This window comes from Tympanuchus pallidicinctus, unplaced genomic scaffold (genome assembly GCF_026119805.1).
Source record: "Tympanuchus pallidicinctus isolate F22 unplaced genomic scaffold, pur_lepc_1.0 scaffold2, whole genome shotgun sequence".
NCBI classification, from domain to species: Eukaryota; Metazoa; Chordata; class Aves; order Galliformes; family Phasianidae; genus Tympanuchus; species Tympanuchus pallidicinctus.
Genome location: NW_026294721.1, coordinates 37666272 through 37686413, shown reverse-complemented (window position 1 = coordinate 37686413; position 20142 = coordinate 37666272). Strand labels below are relative to the sequence as shown.

The window sequence follows — 20142 nt, the reverse complement described above, 5'->3', positions numbered from 1 at the left end:
CGGAATTTCAGAGAATATTTTAATCATATTAATAATAGGCTAAATCCTACAGCATTTACTAAACCCCTACAGAGAAAATGTACTCATTTAGAATTTTTGCCTGAGTAGGTTTGCTTTGATTTTCCAGATTCTGACCCAGGTAAAGAATGGATCCTTTCTTCTCCATTAGCATAACAAATTCATAACAATGCACTTGCATACAATCAAGCAAACCACCCCGTGCCTCCAAAAAGCCCTGCAGATGGAATGCTGCTTTTTGAAAACAACAAGTTTGTATTAGAGGAAAAAAGTTTGCAACCCTTACCTATTCAAATTACAGCTTTCCTGACAAAGTGTAGAAGTGTATTAGTTACTGATATAGAACTACAGTACTTTCTGCAACCTTAAAGCAAGCAGACACCCTTTGTCTGCTCAAATGTGCTCATGTGCACTAAATCTAAAAGAAAAATGAATTACCTGCAACTGTGCTCTTGAAAGGCTGATTTGAGATACCTCCCAAAGATATTGTAAGAACATTTAGTCCACCAAAATCCTGCGTGACATGGAGAATGTCTCGTCTATGAGTCTTGTCAACAGACAGCACAGTGATAGAGCCGTTCTTCTCGATGCGCACTGAATGCCACTGCCCATCTGCTGTGTACACTTCTGGAATGTTTCTTTCCACTTTCCCAGCAATTCCAGCATCAGATATGTAGTGCACTTTCCCAGCTCTTATCTGATCAGAAAAAGAAAACAACAGAATGCATCATTTTAAAATGATAGGTATAGAGCCAACTTTTTGCCCCCACATACACATAACCAACATTACGCTTATCCAGTACAGCTATAGTAACACATGGCTTTGGTTGCAGTAAAATGTATGAATGCATTTTTCTCAAACAACTGTTTGGTACTAAAATGCATACATTATTTAGTACTTGGCTGCAATTAGATTCATTACTACATGCGTAGAAAATATGCAGTTGCCATCCACTTATTCCTCGGATACTCTCACAAGAGGAAAACCTGTTGAGAAGCTAGCAGTAGGGAGGGTACGCACATGACAAAATATTTTAACCAATTAAGACAAACTCTTCCTTCCCTGTCAAAGCAAGTGGAGAAAATGCTTTGCAGAATAAACAGATGTTGTCCTTGCCCCAAAAACTTGCAACTAGTTATGACACAGTAGGAAAATGTATGACAGAATTTGAGCAAGATTCCAATTTCCTAACTGGTTCTCTGGTAAACTGCATTCTGCATAAAAATATTTCTATTTTAGAAATCTTACTAAAGCCCCGTGAAGTTTATTATTTTGTGTGAATTTTCAAATGATGCTTACTTAAGAAAACTGATTTTAAGCTTACGAGCTATTAAAAAAAATGTACTATTGAGGACTCTAAAACACATTTTGGCTTTTCCTCAAAAGATGACGCTACATTCATGAGACGAAGAATTTTAAACCTTTTATGAATTGAGTGTTAAGCAATCCCAAAGAGAGATTAGTACAAACTTTACATTTAGGAAAAAAGAGTGGGAAAAAAATCCATAACCAAACACAAAAAATTCTCAAATGCTGCGTAGGACCTGGGTATGTCAGTGATCTCCTGAGCACTGTACCAACTTGTAAGCTTTTATGTAGGGTGTCAGAAATAACAAATACAGTTCATAGGGTAGTTCTGTGACTTGTTGCAGATTCCCTTACATACTCATCTCTGTTACTTTGCATCTTCGTTATAGGACCACTCCTTTCCCTTCTGTGTTCCTTCCTGTGACGTGCAGTGTGTAGATGGTGCACAAGCATTGTATAGGAGTGGTCAGAGCCACAGGTTTGTTGAAAGCTCTCTAAGCCTTGAGTGCTTTGTTCCAGAAAATATAACATTAATCTGAGAAGAACTGTGAGGTGACACATGGACAAGAAGAATGCTCTTCTAGTTTCTAGAAACTGTTCAGTGCTCTAGATTTCTTTTTTTTTTTTTTAGTGATATAAAATGAGGACTTTCTTTGTATACATCAGCTTTAATATGTCTGAAAAACCACTTTCACGTTCTGTCAGCAGCTTGAACACATCTAGCGTAAAGTCCATTTAGATCAAGAAAAATGGTGGTTAATTTATATATGAACTTTACTTATAACCAACATAATTTGGACTATTTGAAAATGTACTGTTTAAATATTCTTTGATAAAGATCCCCCCTCAAAGACAGGATGCTTTTGATGTTGGCAAATACAGGTGGCAGACATCTAAACTGTGACACAGGCTGAAGAAAAAACCATATTTGGAAATGCAGTCACACAGATGATCAGAACATATTAAACACCATTTGCCACAATGAAAAATATTTGTGAAAAGACAAACTGCATGGACTATATATATTTATTTATGTTTACAAGTTTTCATGGGTTTGTTCCTTTTATTTGGTCTGTATGCTCTGTGAAAGTACTGTTGTGTGTTTAGGTCTTTACAAAAACGCAAAGGAATATATTATATCAAACAGTATCCTCTAAGCTTATGAGAATACTAAACATTGACCTGTGTCTTCTAAGTCCACATCAGAGAAGAATTATATAATTATTTACCCACCATACTGATTTATGACTCTGAAGTGCTACTTTATTTCTTTAAAATGGCATGTGACCAATGTCTATAAATATTGTACCAGAAGTATTTAGAAAATAAAATTTCCAGAGACGAGACTGGTCCATGACTTCTTTAATCAGGACAAAATAAGGAATGCTCTTTTTCGTTCCTTAAAGCATAACGTACTTCTAAATTTGAAACAAATGTCAATGCTTACAATATTGAATAACACTCATTTCTAGGTTTTATTTAAATAGCTGAGCAACTGACAAGTGGGATATACTGAAAAGAATGAGCTACTAAAGCGAACATATTTCTGAATACAAGATTGATCCAACTTTACTAACATTCTGAATCTACTTTACTGAGCAAATTGCTTCTTACTTGTTTTAAATTTGAGCCCTAGCCTGTACAGATTTATAGCTCACTATATAGGATACTGTTGAAATGAGCTATGTTCTGATTTATTCCTGTAACTTGATATGTGCATACGTTAGCACATACGGGCAATACATAATCCACATTCTCTACTCATACAATTCATAGATCTTAGAGGTGTGATTATGTTAATTTAATCTGATTTCAGATGAGATTTTCAGCTAAAACAGGACAGGTAATTTCACTTTTAGCCTGCTGTATTTATCTCTTCACTTCCAACTGAATTAGTTGTAGTATGCATTACTCATTACAAAATATGCTGAGACAGTGAGCTATAGTAGTAAAGACTCCTACCATTTTCCTTTTTGTGCTTTTTTTGAGAGACATTTTCCTTTTGAGTTTTACTATTCTTTAATTTCATCTGCCAGTTCTTACATTTTTCCTGGATTAAGGAGTCCTTAATATCATAAATAAGACCTTTTTTCTCCAAGCTTGAGGTTCTTTAAAGGGAGGTTACATCCATCATTTAAATAATCAGCTGCTTGCAATCTCAGTAGGTCTGATTTATTGCCATTTCTCTAATTTTATCCCAGTCCCAGCTGTAACAAAACCAGTTGAGTACACGAGGAAAAATGTGGAGGCATGGAGGTAGTCACAGAGCTTATAGTTTTTCTCTAGTATAATTTAATATTAAAACCACATGCAAGTTTTTGCCAAACGCTTATGCCTTGGAAAACAAGCTTATTAAAATATCCAAAAATCAAGTTATAAAAATGCCTGTTTTGAAGATAAAAGAATTGTAAATAGAATTCTCCAAATCTCATTTACTACCAGGAAGTGGGCTGAGATGCCAGGGAGACTGATGTGTGGGCTAGCTTTACTGACATCTTGGGCCACAACCACAGGATGCCCTTGTCATGATACCTACACTCAGTGTGAGTGGAGTAGAATCCATATTGTAATAACTACAGTGAAAAAGATCTGTTTTATGAACTACCATCATCTGAGAACTTTCTGGTAATAATCACTTCAGTGAAGTTACCCCTCCTTCCTTAAAGGACCTGTTACTAAGTAAACTTGAGTTCTTAGCCCTTGAACACCTAGGTAAGGGATAAGACACCCCCTGCTTATTTATATAACTTCACCAAAACAAACAACAATAAGAGTGTTTGCACAAACACACCAACAAGACTTTCATGAAAGAAAGAAAATTCTTTTTTTTCTTTTTTTTTTCTTCTTTAATTAAAATTAATTGCACAGCTAGTATAATGAATTTGTCTAGGGAGAAAAAAGGTAATATTCATTGCTTTTCTTTTTGTTTGGTTTGTCTTCTTGCTCTTGTTTGTTTTCCTCTGGAACACAAAATCATTAGATTTTACCAGCTAATATGACTGTGGCAGAAACTCCCTATTAAATGACAGGTTATAAGTGTATGCCTGTGAAGTAGTGCAGACTTGCTTCTTAAAAGTAGCCGGAGGACAGGAAAGCTCTGTACTTCTGATCCGCACAGGAACTGGGCAGGTGGACAATATCAATGGGGCTGAAGCTTAGAAAGTGTGAATTTTTGTATGAGTTTCTTTTAAAGTCAGGAAAAAAAAACTTGGAAAGCGTTACAGCAGTCAAGGAAACTTGGAGCTTACACCAACCCAATAAAGAGGCTTGCCAGCCATCACTGCTGTACTCATTTAGAGTTATGAGTAAATGCACTGAGTCATCACCGGGAACTGAACCATTGCTTTCTCTTGAGGAAGGTAACTTCTGCAGCAATAAACTCTTGGGAAAGAAAACTGCGTGGCATTTGAAGCATTAACTCAGCCACATATCTAAAAACAATTTGATATTGACATTGCTCTGTGGGTAACCTCATGAATTCAAGTTATCCCTCACTTCCTAGTTTGAAAAGCACAAGCCACATCAGTAGGAATTTGTGAAAACTTTCTGGCTGTTGTTTGCAAGCTTAAGGAGGGTCCAGGTTCAAGGTCTGAAAAATCAGAAGATAAAAAGCCAATAATGAAATTATTTGCTCTGTAGATTGTAACTTCATGATGATAACAAATATGGCAATGAGTACCATACCCTCTGCCTTAAAACAGTCATTATTTGGAGTCTAGACAAAACTGCTTAGATACAAAGCCATCAAGATCTTCTGATACCTTGGCAAATAGCAAGGGAATTGCAGAGAAGATGAACGATACTGGCACAGTGCCTAGCCTTAGTTAAAGACCTAATATTTTACAAAGGAAACGGCAAGAGTAATGGAAAAATATGATTTTGATCACTGTACAAAAGGCAGACCAATCAAATCAAACTCAGCATTAACTGCAATCTTACCTTCACAGTAGTGAAGTTGCTGCTTTCCTGGATGTGAACTAAAATCCCATTCTCGCTTCTTGTTCTGAACTTCACTTCCAAGCTGTCCACATTCAAAGGTCCTGGGCTGGCACCTCTAGCAACGTATCTCATCATGTATTCACGCTTCTTATTTGGGCTCATGTGGTAGTCGAGTCGTCCTCTGCCTTCCAGTGATAAGGCAGTGTCGGCAGTAATAACTGGGACAAGGACAGAGGAAGCACTTAGTATGCAGCTGGTTGCAGATATAGCATAGTGATGATCTGCCTGATAACAACAATTTTCTTCAGGGAGGAGATCAAGTTCAGAGCAGGTCAGTGGGGAGAGCAGGAATGAATGGCAATTTCACCCCCCTCTGTTCTTTGGCTTGAACCAGAATGTGTGTTTGAGAGTGGGAGTGTGCTAGTAATTTACTGCTGGTATCAGTCAATAGTAAATTAAAACTCGCTAGGGAACAAGTGAGGGAGTAGGAGAAAAAATTTGGCACTCAGAACTATAATTCCTTCCCAGAGATGTTACTATTTCCATTACTGCAAAGAGGGCTTCACGATATATTGAACTCCAAGCTCTTCAGGACAGAGATAATGACTTTCCATTTGTAAAAGGGTGTAAAAGAATAAAAATGGTAGAGCACTGACTACTAAATGCTGTTAAAATCATGGCAAAATTATTTAGTAAAATGACATAAAAAAACCATATAAATCAGCTGAACAATAGTGAGACATGTAAGAAAACAAAACTCAGTCATTGTACTATCACTATATGGAAATAAATTGCTTTGCTCTCCTGGACAATTGTGTACTGATTTATAGCTATCCATACTCAAGTTTATAATCCCAGCATGTAAATGGATTGCATTTACTTACATATGCCATATACTTTCACGCATATAACTTGATGATTATTAGATAAAAAGGCCTACTGTACAGAGAAGCCATAAGCATGTGCACACTGTGTTTATGCAAAGGGAAGCCTTCTCCCTCTTACTCTCTCTCTTACCTCTCCCCAGCAGACAAATCCCTCCTTTTGGATAGCTTTATTTTGGTAACTGATTATACCTGATTGGAAGCAGTAGTTTTAAATGAGTGTAAATTACCTGAAATGTGATATAAAGACAAGGAAACTTAAGATATATATCTTGATGTTATTTTTAACTTATGAAAGGACAATAGTCCATTGTGGACTTTTCCTTCATGATTATTTAAGAGGTGAGTAGGCCGCTTGTTTTCATTATTTCTTAAAATTCATTATCCTGTGCCCCTGAAAAGAAACTCTTAATGGTATAACCATGCAGTTAGATGTAGATGAAAAATAAAGAGCAAAACCCTACATTTTTCACAGTGGTCTCCCGTCAGTCCATCTTTGCATTGGCATTGCTGCCATGACCAGTGATCAGTGCAGGTGCCACCATGTTGGCAGGGGCTAGTTGTGCAAGCATTTTCTAATCGAGGACATCTGAAACAATGCAGAAAAGCAGATACTGAGGAATGCATGTAGAAACAAACAGAAGCAAGTTTGCTGGAAAGGATTGTGTGGTTGAATGATAATCTTTTTCTTCCCTTCAAGAGATGCAAAAATTGAGATGCTCTTCTCTCCGACAGTTCAAAACAGATCCCACCTTTCAGAATCAAGTTATAACAGGCTTAATAAAGAGAAGAGAATTCACAGGCAGTGAAATTCCTATTATCTGTTATGTAAGAGATGAAGACACTCTTTCAGGTGCTCTGCAGATCTCTGGAGACCTCACTTCTTTCACAAAGAACAGTAAAGACTAGAGGTGGAAAGAGAAAAGGGTGAGCTACCAAATTTGGACCTAAGACTGACATAGTTGCTACAATTGTGGCTTCAAATAGAGAGACAGAAAAACAATAGAGTCAAATAGCTGATCGTTCCTGAAAGATCACTCAGAGGATATGAGTGAAATTCAGTGATACTTGAGAGGCAAATTGATAGAACAGACATTGTGAATTAAAAAGAAATAAGGGGGAGTAGAGGTTTAGTGAACCGTAGAAGTACAATCAAACCCAGGTGGAATTTATAAAGAAACAGGGCTACTCTATTTCAGCCTGCAAAGCAACATTAATAATAATAATTGGTAATGATGTTGCTTTTTTGAAGTTTCTGTAATCTTTTGTGAATCTCTCACCCAGATTCATTTCTTAATTTTTTCACACTTTATAATAAATTCTACAGTCATTTTTTACAAGAAATATCTAAAAGCGTCAGGACTGGTGCCTGAGTTTTATGCTGGCTTCCTATATCATAAATACTGTCTATTCGATACCATATATAGCAGACGTACTGATCTAAGATTCCTTGAGCTGCCAAAGCCTGGCTGGGCTCCAGGGGACGTCCGTTGACTGCAAACTCCATTATACAGCCCACAAAATCATGGCTTTCCACCTGTCCTCTCCTTTCAAGGATGGGCTCAACAGACCTGATACCACCAACGGTAAGTCGATTTGGTTGTACATCAAGGGTCCTATAAAAGAGAGAAAAAAAGGTTTACCGACATCGGACATAAAATAGCAGTGACAACAAAGGAGCTGTCAGCTAGGGTCTGTGGCTAAAGTTCCACTTCCAAAATTCATATTGTACGTTTAGAAGAGGAAAGAGAGTGATGCCCCTATGACATCTAAATTCACATTGTTGAATCTCAAAACTTCTATTCACTTAACCGAGCAACGCACTTGAAATCAAAATGAATACAGATTTTCACTCAATTATGTATCAAATTATAGATTATATTTAAACAGCTGGAAGGTGGATTCGTTATTTTACAAATACATATCTGCTTTTGTATATACTATACTAGTTGAGAATCTACCTGTGTTAGAAATACGATTGTGATAACTGCACAAAATTAGCAACAATGATGGGAATTAAAGTTACTGCTATTTTTAAGGAGGATCCTATTGGAAAAGCAGGTGTGTTTCTTACACCTTTACAATAAACTATAGGTACATTCAAAAAAAAAAAAACAACCAAAGAAATCAAAGCCCAGAGTGAGCAATACTGGAGTGAAATGTAGGCACTACTAAAGTAATAGTATTTTGAGTCTAAAACTGTTTTTACCAAGACAGACTCCTCAAGTAAAAGTGGAAAAGGTTTTGCTAAATACTTGTTGCACTAAATTTTGTAGAATTTTGAACTGTGTCCAAGAGTACTGCAGTACATTTTAGAGGAATTTGATTACAACACATAAATTTGTTTCATTTTCTAATTAAGATTTACAAGTAATCATGAGTGTCTGATATTCTGATTACTAATTTTGTCTAGATTTTGATGCGAAATCCCACAACTTTAATTAAAAAATCTTAGCCTCATTTACACTACAGTGTGGACTACCCTCTTACGTGGGCTTCTTATGTTCACCCATACCCTGGGAACAGAGATGGAACTGAGAATTGGGGATTTTTGAATAAAATCCTTGGACATGGGAATTTAGCCTGAGTAGGCAATCAATGGGACATGGACAAAATGTCACCTGCTTCTACAAGGATGCAAGGCGATGACACTTCAGAGAACTACCTCTTTAGGCCTCCTGAAATGAGTGCAACTTAGACATCTATCCCTTCCCTGAGACTAGGCTAAAGACACGTAATCATTATTCCAAGCTTCTCTAATTTTAGCAGGTTGTTTATTTTCATTTTACAGAAATAAACCCCCAAAAATGAAGAATTATTTACCAGTCAGTGGAAACAGCCACATTGCTAACAGTGCAATAGCCTGGCTCCTGATCCTCAGAGCAGGAATCCACTGTCAGTGATGCTGCCTGCAAAAGCCACATACACAGATATGTTGAATACTGCAAGGGTATATTCCCAACCACAATAAATGCTTATAATATATATAAAGAGCTCGGCTAGAATGAAGCACTTGTACATTATGTCACTCAGTATCAAAAGGTGCTTCAGGGACACTGACCAACTCCTTTCTGCATCACCACAGTGAACACTGACATGTGGATAGTAATGGAGCAGGAGTTAATTGACAAGCTCATACAGAGTCAGTGAAACGCAAACTTTTCAGCTTTGGATTCCTCCATGTTTGTTTGCTTTCCTCTCTGAAGCTGCAGTTCTTTTGGCTGATATTGTATACTACTTTTGATCTGAACAGAGAGTTGCTCCCTCCAAACACAAAGGGCATTCCTTCAGGGGCTTCACCCTGACACTAATCACATTGCCTGAACTGGATGAAAAGTGCCGTGCAAAAGCTGGGTGTGCAAACTCCTAGATTATTAGCTAAAAATATTAACCCAAGTGGACTACATCAATAATGGCAAAACAGTTGGACATGGATTGGTCAGAGGGACCAAGCTGACATCAAGAGAAGTGCTGGGCATCAACACTTAAAGCAGTTTTCCTCTTTAATTTATTGAAATCTCAAAGCCATCAATCCCTAGACAATGGAGCTGTCTTTTTACATGTTATTTACACCAAAGCAAATCACGGCATTTTTATTTTCTAATTTCTGTACTAAAATTCTTAAAAAAACTTTCACTAAAACCATGAAATAACTCCTACTAATTTAAAAAGGAGTTTTTATTTTATTCCTCATTTAGCAAAGAATTTTCCTCATGGTGATTTATTAATAACAGATGCACTGCGAAAAAAGTCCTGAAGGTTAGTTAAATCAAATTTTCAGAAAAATAAACATAATCTCCAGGTTGAACATATCAGCTCCTCATGTTTCCACTAGATGTGTGGTACAGTTCTACGGCAAATTGAAATCAAACATTTCTTTCCAAAAAGTCTTGATTTCTACTTTGGTTTAGGTTACTTTACAGGAGCTGAGCAAACAGCAATAGCTATCAGGATGTCATTACAGTGCAAAGTTTTTTTCTCTTGCCTGCATCTCAGTTCACTAACAACATCTTGTTGGAATCCCCACAGATTCTCCATTGTATTTCCAAATACATAGTGCAAGCTGACACATTGTAATGACCAAACACATTCATAGCTCTCAGCCCTAAATCACGTCCTACAGTGTGTCTAAATTGTTCAATTTGCTTTTTTTTTTTTTTTTTTTAATAAAAGCTTATCTTGAATTTCTTTCCATACATAATAAGAAAACTGCTTCTCCTGTGAAACATCAGTCTGCAGTTCCAAAGTAGATTACATGCCCTATATAAATGAAACAATTCATAGAAAGAATAATAAGCTGACTGGTCTGTATGCCATCATATATGTACATATTTTCCTTCAGAGTTTCAACAACAAAAAATGAAATGAGTTTTTTGTTCTTAGCTCAATCAGTGTAATCTCCCTAAGTTATATCGCTATGCACTGTGAAAGCCAAGTTGCAAACCCAGCTGAAGAGCTGGATATTTGAGAATATATTTTACTTGGACCAGAGTGCAATACAATTTATTTTCTAATGTTAGTCAAATGTTCCTGCTTGTTACTTGAGCATTACTCTACAGTTACCTTGCTGCATTATGAGGCCTTCTAGTCTGTCATTCTGCAATATCTCAGGACTGACAACTTAATGATTTTACCAGTTTCCGATAAAATCCCACTGTGCTGTAGGAAATGACAGATTTGGAATCCTGAAGGGGGGCTATTTTATACAGTTTTGGACACCTGGGAGACATTTTTCCTGCAGAAGAAATATCTAAGACAAAGGTGATTCTGATTACATACTCTGTTTGTAAACAGCTGACATTAATGAGATAGTTTAAACAAGAATCATGCAAAAATATAGGTTGTCTTAAATGCTCTCAGTCTGAAGCATTCAAAAGTGAGATTTTCTTTATATTGTATTTTTTATGCTCTCTTCTTCTGTAGTCTAGCCCTCTGGCATATCCACAAGTAAAACATTTTCCCACTTTATTTTTTTAAGTGTATCTCATTTATTTTCTACAGTTTTTAAGGTGGGCTCTACACTAAGCCATAACTAATATCAACAGGTATACCAGACTAATTTAGCTGCTAAAATGTGAACGTTATGTCTTATAAGACCTAGGTGCATTTTTGAGCATAACCTTTTGGAAGCTGTGAGGCAAACTGTTAAGTATCTGATATTAAGGCACACTAAAACAACATCATTACTCAATGTCACAATTATCCTTCATGTTACTTGGATATAAAACTCCTACGTGCACAAATCAGATATCCAAATTTAGCCGAAGACTAAGCCATTCCCCACTTCAACAAGCGAAAGAAATCAGGTATTGCAACATATGCAAGCTGACGTGCAGTTTCTGGCTCAAGACTCTTCAGGAGAAAAAAGTGCTGTGCAGAAAAGTCAGGAGACAACCCTGACCATACAGAACCATGGACCAAGACCTCATATAGCCCTCTGATATTCCTGACACATTTGTGCCTATGGACTTCTCACCCTGGACTTGAAGCATTTCAGCAGGGCACTGCAAACAGAGCAGCTACAAACTATAAAAACTACCTTAGCAGCAATGACTGCTGCAGCCATTTTGTTAGTGAAAAGAAATCTCTACGAGGACTCAGGAGGAGTCACACCGGGTAGAACAGTTTATTCTTTTATTCTCTCCATCTCTTCTGGCCTGAACTATAAAACAAATTGTGGAGCTCCATCCATATATTATTCTTACGTGACTTTAATTTCAAACATGGGAAGAATATGAGATTCCATATATGCTGGCCATATCTTTCTGAAAAGGGAGCTTTTGGCCAATAGTTACTGATTGTGGATGGCAAATATATTTGTTTCATTTCTAACTCAAACACTACGGAGTCAAAAAGTTTGGCTTGAACTCAAAGAACATTTGGTTTATGTTCTGCTTTGGAAATATTATTAAATACTAGAGAAAAAGAATAGAAAACATTTACTGAGAAAAAAAAAAAAAAAGGCAGAAGGGTTGAGGCATCAGGCATATGGCAATCAATTGTCCCTGTCCACTTTTTGACAGAATACCTTCCCTCTGGTAGGGGCAGGCAGGAAGTAACTCATTTTTCCCCAGACAAAATCCCTCTCAGTGTAGCACTTTTGAAATGTCTGCATTTGTGATACAGGAAAAAAAAAAAAATAAAAAATAAAAAAGCTTTTATTTAAATGAAATTTGCAAAATTTCTGAACTGGCTTAAAAAAGTCATAGATGGAATTTCAAATTTGATCGCTGCTACTATCCAAACATTAAGGTAAATTATTTTCAGCGTTTTTGTTGTTACTATGGTTAATCAGTATTCCTTAATATCATTTCTGTAATCTGCATCAGTTAATTGGCCTCATATGCAGTAATTTATCTCACTAATTATTCCTGGTTCTCATTTTTCACATTTAGAGTGCGGGGCATTGCACATGTTTCTTTAATTATTTTTTATTATCATCATACTAAACAAACCATTGTAGGTCTTTGAGTCAGTTGGAATAAGAAAGAAATGAGGGAGTTTTTTTTATCCAAAGTTGGAGGTTCTGCTAGCAAATGCAATGTTACTAATTTTATGTTCTTGTGAGTTCATGTGGAAGCCAAAGTCACTTGGCTGAACTTGTCTTAAATTCCCATTTTAGCATTTCTTACCATTCCAGCCCTCCGGGCAATAACTGTGTGAAATTGTCCATCAGACACCTTCTTAGCTGTGGTAAGCTTGTACGTGCCACTGCCAAGATTATAGGAGAATCTCAGCCTTCCTTCTGTTATTTCCAGAGCCAGAAATTCTCCCCTTTCTCCAGTTTGGTTGTCGTAGTTATACAACATTAAAGCATTCCTTTTTATAGTGGCAAACTTTATGTAGATGTAATTATTGTTTGGATCCATACTGGGAAACTCCATATATGACAACTCTTCAAATCCATAACTATTCAGTTCACAATGATTCCCAAAAACACCTGCAAAACAAAAAATAGAATCTGGTAGCAGATAGCTTTTCCTCATCGAGCATAATCCCAGAAACAAAGTATAAGGAAGTATTGATATGCTTTAGACAGGCCCTTTAAAAAGCTTCTAATATATGATAAAAAATACGCAATGTGAGCAGAAGTGTTCTGGAGGTCATAGTTATATACAGTTTTCCTTGATTTTGTTTTTAATTGCAGTGACAATTAGAAAAAAATTTATGAATATTAGTTGCATTTACTGTGGACCACAGTTATAAATATAAGAAATGAATAAAACTTCAAGAAAATGTAACATAAGGAAAATAAAATAGTTACTCTAAATGTTAGTAGAAAAATGTACTTAAAGCTATTTACAAGTGTGTACTGAAGGTTTCAGCAGCTTTAAAATATTATAGATGATCTCTTGATTTTGTCAGTTGCTTGTGGTTGTTTTTTTAATTGATCCATTACATTTACTTTTGTGCTTTTCTGTCTGAACAATGACAATTCTGTATGAACTTGCATTCAGAATCAATCTAAATGCAATTACATCACAATGTCTTAAATATCTGTGTTGTCTTCTGTCTTTATTGGGTTCATTCCACAAAACAAACTCAAGACAATTAAATTCTAACAGTTATTAAACTATTTTGGCAGTACTACATGCTTCTCTAATTCTCAGAATTGTATGCTGGTTTCTGGAACTCAAAATTTCATTAGTATGCAATAAATTGAAAGGACAAGCACCCATGTGGACTAAAAGCTGTTCTGATTGAGTCAAGTTCTTGTAATGAGGACAGGACAGGGTTCCATGCACATACTTATCAGTTGCAAAAAGGTAAACATAAATTGCATATTTGAGAATTGTTAGTAGGGAAGGGGAAGATAAGGAAGAGGAGTAGCAAACTCACCAAAGGGGCAGTGGCAGTAGTACCCCTCCAACCCACTCTGGCAGGACCCACCATTAAAACAGGGGTTGCATTCACAGTAATTGACAGTGGAGTCACACGTTTTCCCTGCCATCGTGAAACAAGAGCGATTTCCAGGTCAGAGTAATCCAATCAATAGCCAAGTCAGGATACATTTAAGCAACAAAAGGGGGAATGTGTGGGGCTTAGAGAGGGAACAAGAGAGAAAACACAGGTATTGCCCCCAACCCTGACATGGGCCTGACAAACACAGACAAATTTTCAAGTGTTTTGTTGTAATTATCTCATATAGATATTAGATTTCTTTTTATTAACTGGTGCCTATACACCTATACCAGTGGGACTTGAAATGAAATGAGAAGTTGAATGAAAACAAAAATGGTTTTTCTTCCTATTGAATGCAGTGCACTCATTGTGAAGGGGATCAAGAAGGGGATCAAGGATAGTGACAGCCCTTGCTGGAACCTGTACGAACACAGCATGGTGAACACAGGCTGCTATTGTACATTATGTGATCTTTCTTATTTTTCCTCATCAATTACAACCCCCTTCCTGACTCAGAGGGACCAGAGTCCTCCAGAGCTAAAATATGTTACCCTGGATGCAGTCCTTTTCTAAGCAGCCATTGTCACATGTGGTAGATATTATTCAACAGAGAATAAACTGAAATCATATAATTCATTTCAACAAGAAAAGAACCAAGAGAAGTGGTGAAGATTTTAACAGATGCTGAACACTGGCAAGGGGATTCTTTGTACAAAAGTAAAATTTTCTTTGTCTGAAAATATTAACTACCACAGTGTTTGTCTTCACTTTTTGGTTTTTCATTGCGTGGTTTTTATCAATTTGGCAATACTTCCACTATACACTGCTCTTGGTACCTGCCTTGCTTTCTGCCAGCACTGCTAGCCTTCCCTACCTATTCAGCAAAACCTTGAAACTATTGTTGTGTTTTCTGCTTATGTTTCTCTGTAAAGAACTTGAAAAATCAGCCATATTTCTTCCAGATCTCTCCTTAAACTCCACCTAATCCAGGATAACTGCAGATACTTAGCAAAGGGTAAGATTTGCATATGCTTCTTACCGCACTAACAATGAATTATTTTACTCATGGCACTATACAAGTATAAAGTATGTTTTAAGTTAAAATAACAATATGAACTTGCATAGAGGCTGTCCATACTTTTCTGATACTTCTATCCTGTAACTGTTACTTGGTACGTGACAGCAAGGGACAAAATGTAGTTGTCAGACTTCAGGAGATTGCTAGCTTCTAAAATTGTAGACAAATAGGATTGTGCTACTACTAGCTCTGCTAGTGTTTCATTGTTTCACAGCTTTTGTCCCCTAATTAGAACACTTTTTTTTACAGTATCTTTCTGTTTAAGCTAAAGAAGATTGAGGCTGTTCTTTCATGTGAGCAGGAGCCCCCCCTGTATGACTGCAGACAGGATGGAAATGGAACATTAGAGTAGTCCTGTTGCTAACATGCAACTCACAGATTCACCACAAATCCGGGAAACATTTCCAGTGTCTGTATCTAATTACACTCCGGGGGTATTTATTTTTTTATTGTCTAACAGGCATGACTGAAGGATGAGATAATTTTTTAATGTTAGATTTTGCTGTTTTCCTTATTGAAGAATTATGACACATAGCATCCATCTTTGAATTATCAAGGAGAACGCTTCGCAAGAATGAGGTAAAGACAATAAATTAGCTCAATGATATTTCTTAGTTAAAAAAAAAAAAAAATCTAATGTAGTTTATAGGGTTTACTAAGTCTTTTGAAATGTGCCTTAAGTGCTCCTCCTTTAGTCAGCTCTCTTTAAAGCTGGCGTATTTGCTGAGTCAGCAACAGAAAATAGATGTTTATTTTAGCTGCACATATTTTAACTAGTGAATAACAACAACTTTTTCATATTTAACAATTGTTTGAATAATTCAAAAAATTAATAAAAACGTGTTTGCATTTATTCCAACTGTTTTGACACAGGGGAAGACAAATACTCTGATTAAACAATTCATCAGAGCTAATAGAACTAATATTTATCTTAAATGAAAAAGAAACTTTGGATATTCTCTGTGATTCTCTGAAGTGCTAAAGACCTGGGAAAACTTGCTTATCTTAGGAAGCAAAAGCCAGTTATCAGCAGAACAAAAAACATAACTTAGGAATACTTTTCCAGTTTGTCACTACGGCTGTTCCATACAAGTATTTAAAATGTAAGACTTTGATAAAGTAAAATTATAGAATCTTAAACTGATTTGGGTTGGAAGGGACCTTAAAGATCATCTAGTTCTAAGCCCCTGACTTAGGGGCAGGGACACCACTCACTAGATCAGGCCCCAGGTCCCCATCCAATCTGGCTTTGAGCATCTTGGAGGTGCACAGATGGAGATGCTCCATCTGTGGAACCTGTGCCAGAGCCTCACCATCCTCACTGTGAAGAATTTCTTCCTGTCTAATCTAAATCACCCCTTGTCTTACCATGGTACTCCATAATGAAAAGTGTCTCTCCAACTGCCCTGAACGCCCTGTTCAGATACTGGAAGGCTGCTATAAGGGCTCGTGTAAAGCCTTCTCCAGGATGAACAACCACAATACCCTCAGATCTCTTCACAGGAGAGGTGTTCCAGGCCTCTGATCAACCTGAGTTCTGGATGGTCCACCAGTGTTCAGATTGCACATTCTGGCTCTTCCCTTTTAATCCAAACTATATTTCTTCCACATTACTATTTATTCCTCTGTTATCTCTGTCTAGGGAAATTAACCACTGGATGTGAGCATAGTGAGGCAGTGGGTGGTGTGTTTCAGAAAACGTGATAGTGGGTTAGCTCTGCTGCTGCAGATTTGTACAACTGCAGAATGCAAGCTCTTGTTCATTACTGGCACAGCAAATGGTGAATATTTGGGTTGGAAACAGTGTTTTGTAGCCGAAAATTTGCTCAACTGGAGTTACTGTGCTCTTCGTATCTGTTATAGGTTGTAGATGGAAATAAATAAGAGGCATTATTTTTGGAGGAACCTATGTATCAAATCCAATCAAGGGAAGGAAACATCTCAATCAATGTTTCATGAGCCAGAGACTCCAAACCCAGCCTGCCTGCAGTAACGCTCCAGCTTAGGTAAATGATGCAGTTGAGTTTTTAGATTTCATCTCAATTGAAATACTGAAAGATTCAGGGTATTCATCTTTGTGTCACAAAGACATTGCTTGAAGAACATGAGTTTAGTATAACACTAGATAAGAGATAACAGACAGCATTCAGCATTTATCGTTCATCACCTCAAGCTGATGATATCACATGCAAAAATCAAACTTCCTGAGAATAACTTTTTTTTAAATTGAAGAATGTAACACGAACAGATATCAACTGAGTGCTCTTGGGTTAGATTTCAGCTGATTCAAGAGTTTCAGTTTATGTGGTTTCTCACGCACATCTTTTAAAATGGTTCTTCTGTTATTTTAATCCTGCATTTGAAACAATTTCACAAACCTACATTCCTTCATCTTAATGAGTCCTGGAAAACCAAAAATGAAAGGTTCAAAGGAAGGGCTGACAACTACTGTAAATAACAAGATATATTTCTTGTAGAAAATTATTATTTTAAAAACAAAACCTGATCATCATTAAGAGACGTAATTATAACAGATTGTTTAAACACTAATGATGTTGCTCTGAGGTAATAACTCTTCATAATCCTATTCAGTGAAATGAACCAAATTACATTTGCAGCGTGATGAAGTGAAATGCAGCTGACAAAACATAATAAATCAAATAAAAGAAAGACTCTCAGTTTCCAGGTAAGCCATTGTAAGGGTCTAAAGCTCAAGTACTTGAATTTGCAGTGAACAATGTCTACCTCAGAAAATAAACATTTCTACTTGTATGCAGAGCTGTGTTACTATTTTGCTTTTGTTTTTTTATGAACTATGCGAATTCAATTAGGAGACTGTATTTTCATTCTAAGAGAAGCAGGAAGGCTATGTTTATGATACACTGAATTAAAAATCTGCTATTTTGGCTGTCTCTTTTCGGTGAGGCACTCTAGTATTCATAAAGAAACAGTTTCAAGCTTTATTTTTACATTCACTACAGCTATCTTTAATCATATATGAATCAGGATTAAAATCTCAAACAGCTGTGCAATCTTTCTGTTGGTAGTATAATAACAACATAACAGTCTCTATGACAAGCATTCTCAAACAATCTGTATTCTGATATCTGCAGAACCTATTATATATTAAATTTGTAGCATTTCAAATATGCTTCTGCAGACATAAACCCTCAAAATATACTGATTATTAGTTGAGATCTTATCTAATCAACTCCACTGATATTCAGCTCCAAAGATATGTTGGTTTTTAATTACATACTTTAGTGCCGTTTGTTTTCTGTCCTGACCAATTAATCTCAAGACACTTAAATGCTTCTTGATTCTACAATAGCCAACTGATTTTAAAAAGATCTGACTCCCAAATATAAACGCCTGCCTCAGTGGTATTCTATTTTAAAATTATTTATGTTGACAAGTAGTTTAGAGGAAGCTCATATCAGATGCCAGATTTAATTCACGGCATGAAAGAAATCCAACACTTCAAACTTTAACAGTCTCTCATCACATTTTCTTAGTTAAAACATTCCTTTCTTTTTTTTCCTTTTTTTTTTCTTTTCCAAGTGTTTATCATGTGTAGAGCTTTATTTTTAGCTGACATCAGGCTTGAACATTAAACTTTAAGACCAGAAAAAAATGACCAGGACATTTTTTTAACGCTTCAAATTGTAGGTAAAAACAAGAGGCAAAAACTACAGTATGCTGCTAGTTAATGAAGTGTTTTGCTTAGTGGCAACATCGAACATATGCCCATTTAACCTCTGGTGCTAATAACCTAAAGCATTACAGGGGATATGCTCCCTAGAACTATTTTGCCATGCTCCTGGCAAAATAATCTGAACTAATAATATAACATAAAATCAACTCCTGGATTGTAAACTTAATTGGAACTGCTTCTCAGTTCACAATAAGTGTTCCTGACCTGAGGCTCAGTAGTACATTTGTGGAGTTCACACAGAAAATCACATCGGTATCCTCTACATCAAGACATCTTTCACTCTGAATGCTTATCAGCTGCTGTAGCTGTGTCTAAATGAAGTAGTCATTCCTTTATTCAAAATCAATTAATTTTCTCCTTTGCAATAAAGTATACAGCATCTCCAGTACTAATCTAACTTAAAAAGATACCCTGAGTACTCCACTGGTTACAAACAAGCTTTGAGGACAGTGGAGGCAAGCCTCAATTGTCACATCATAATGAGCAGAGCCGTGCCTACTCCCCCAAGGCATTTGAAATACTCCTTATGAGAAGTAATAGAGGCTTTAACTTCTCTAGTCAGTCTCTCTATTGCATCTCTAGAAAGTGACCATAAGTAATGCTTATAATTGTTCAGACTGGTAATACTCAGCTAGATAAAAATGTTTTAATTTCTTCTGCTGTTTTGTACTAAGGGTGCCATAAGCATGATAGGAATATCTGAATAAGATGTCCTAAGTTTGTTGCTGTTGTGTTGGTTGTTTTGTTTTTAAACATACAATGAATACATGACAGAAAGACAGAATGCAAGAACTAGAATTTTTTCCAAAGATTATGCACAAGAAGACTGAAACCCTGCAGTGGTATGCACATTTTGTAACTGTGGTGCTTCACTGCAGTTGTAAAACATGCTAGAAGAAGCATTGCATCAATGTGCAGTAGTAAAGTTCCTCTCTCTTTCTGTTTCGAGAAACTGACATCCAAAAATTATAAAGATTAGGAGTTCTTTCTCTGATCAAATCATTTGCAGGGTGATCTGAGGTCCTCTAGAAGCTCCACTGCCAGAATGGAGTAGATCTCCACTGACTGTAGCACAAGGCTCCAACCCTCTCCCACAGCCATAGCCACCATCATGACAGACAACTGAAATATGGTGAGGGGAGACCCATCAGAATATATGAGTCTGTATCAGCTTCTAACACATTAAACTTTAAAGCAACATTTTTCCTACATAAGGTGTACATTATACACATACTTCAGTAAGCGTTTTTGAGCTTTTCAGTATTTTCAAAAAACAATATTTTCTTGAATGCTCCTC

At 36.5% G+C, this 20142-nt stretch overlaps 2 protein-coding genes across 2 annotated transcripts in view; both read right to left on the bottom strand.

Moving 5' to 3' along the window:
- The window catches only part of LOC128080619 (sulfotransferase 1 family member D1-like), a 948073-nt gene that overhangs the window by 715312 nt on the left and 212619 nt on the right, over positions 1-20142 (bottom strand). The gene's annotated exons all lie outside the window — the stretch shown is intronic.
- Positions 1-20142, bottom strand: part of FAT4 (FAT atypical cadherin 4) — a 135673-nt gene that overhangs the window by 8294 nt on the left and 107237 nt on the right. Inside the window, exons 10-16 of the mRNA XM_052682989.1 lie at positions 13990-14094; positions 12783-13090; positions 8974-9059; positions 7587-7766; positions 6615-6739; positions 5267-5484; positions 457-715 (exon numbers count right to left, since the gene is read on the bottom strand). Coding sequence (XP_052538949.1) covers positions 457-715; positions 5267-5484; positions 6615-6739; positions 7587-7766; positions 8974-9059; positions 12783-13090; positions 13990-14094 — 1281 coding nt within the window. The remainder of the gene's footprint in view (positions 1-456; positions 716-5266; positions 5485-6614; positions 6740-7586; positions 7767-8973; positions 9060-12782; positions 13091-13989; positions 14095-20142) is intronic.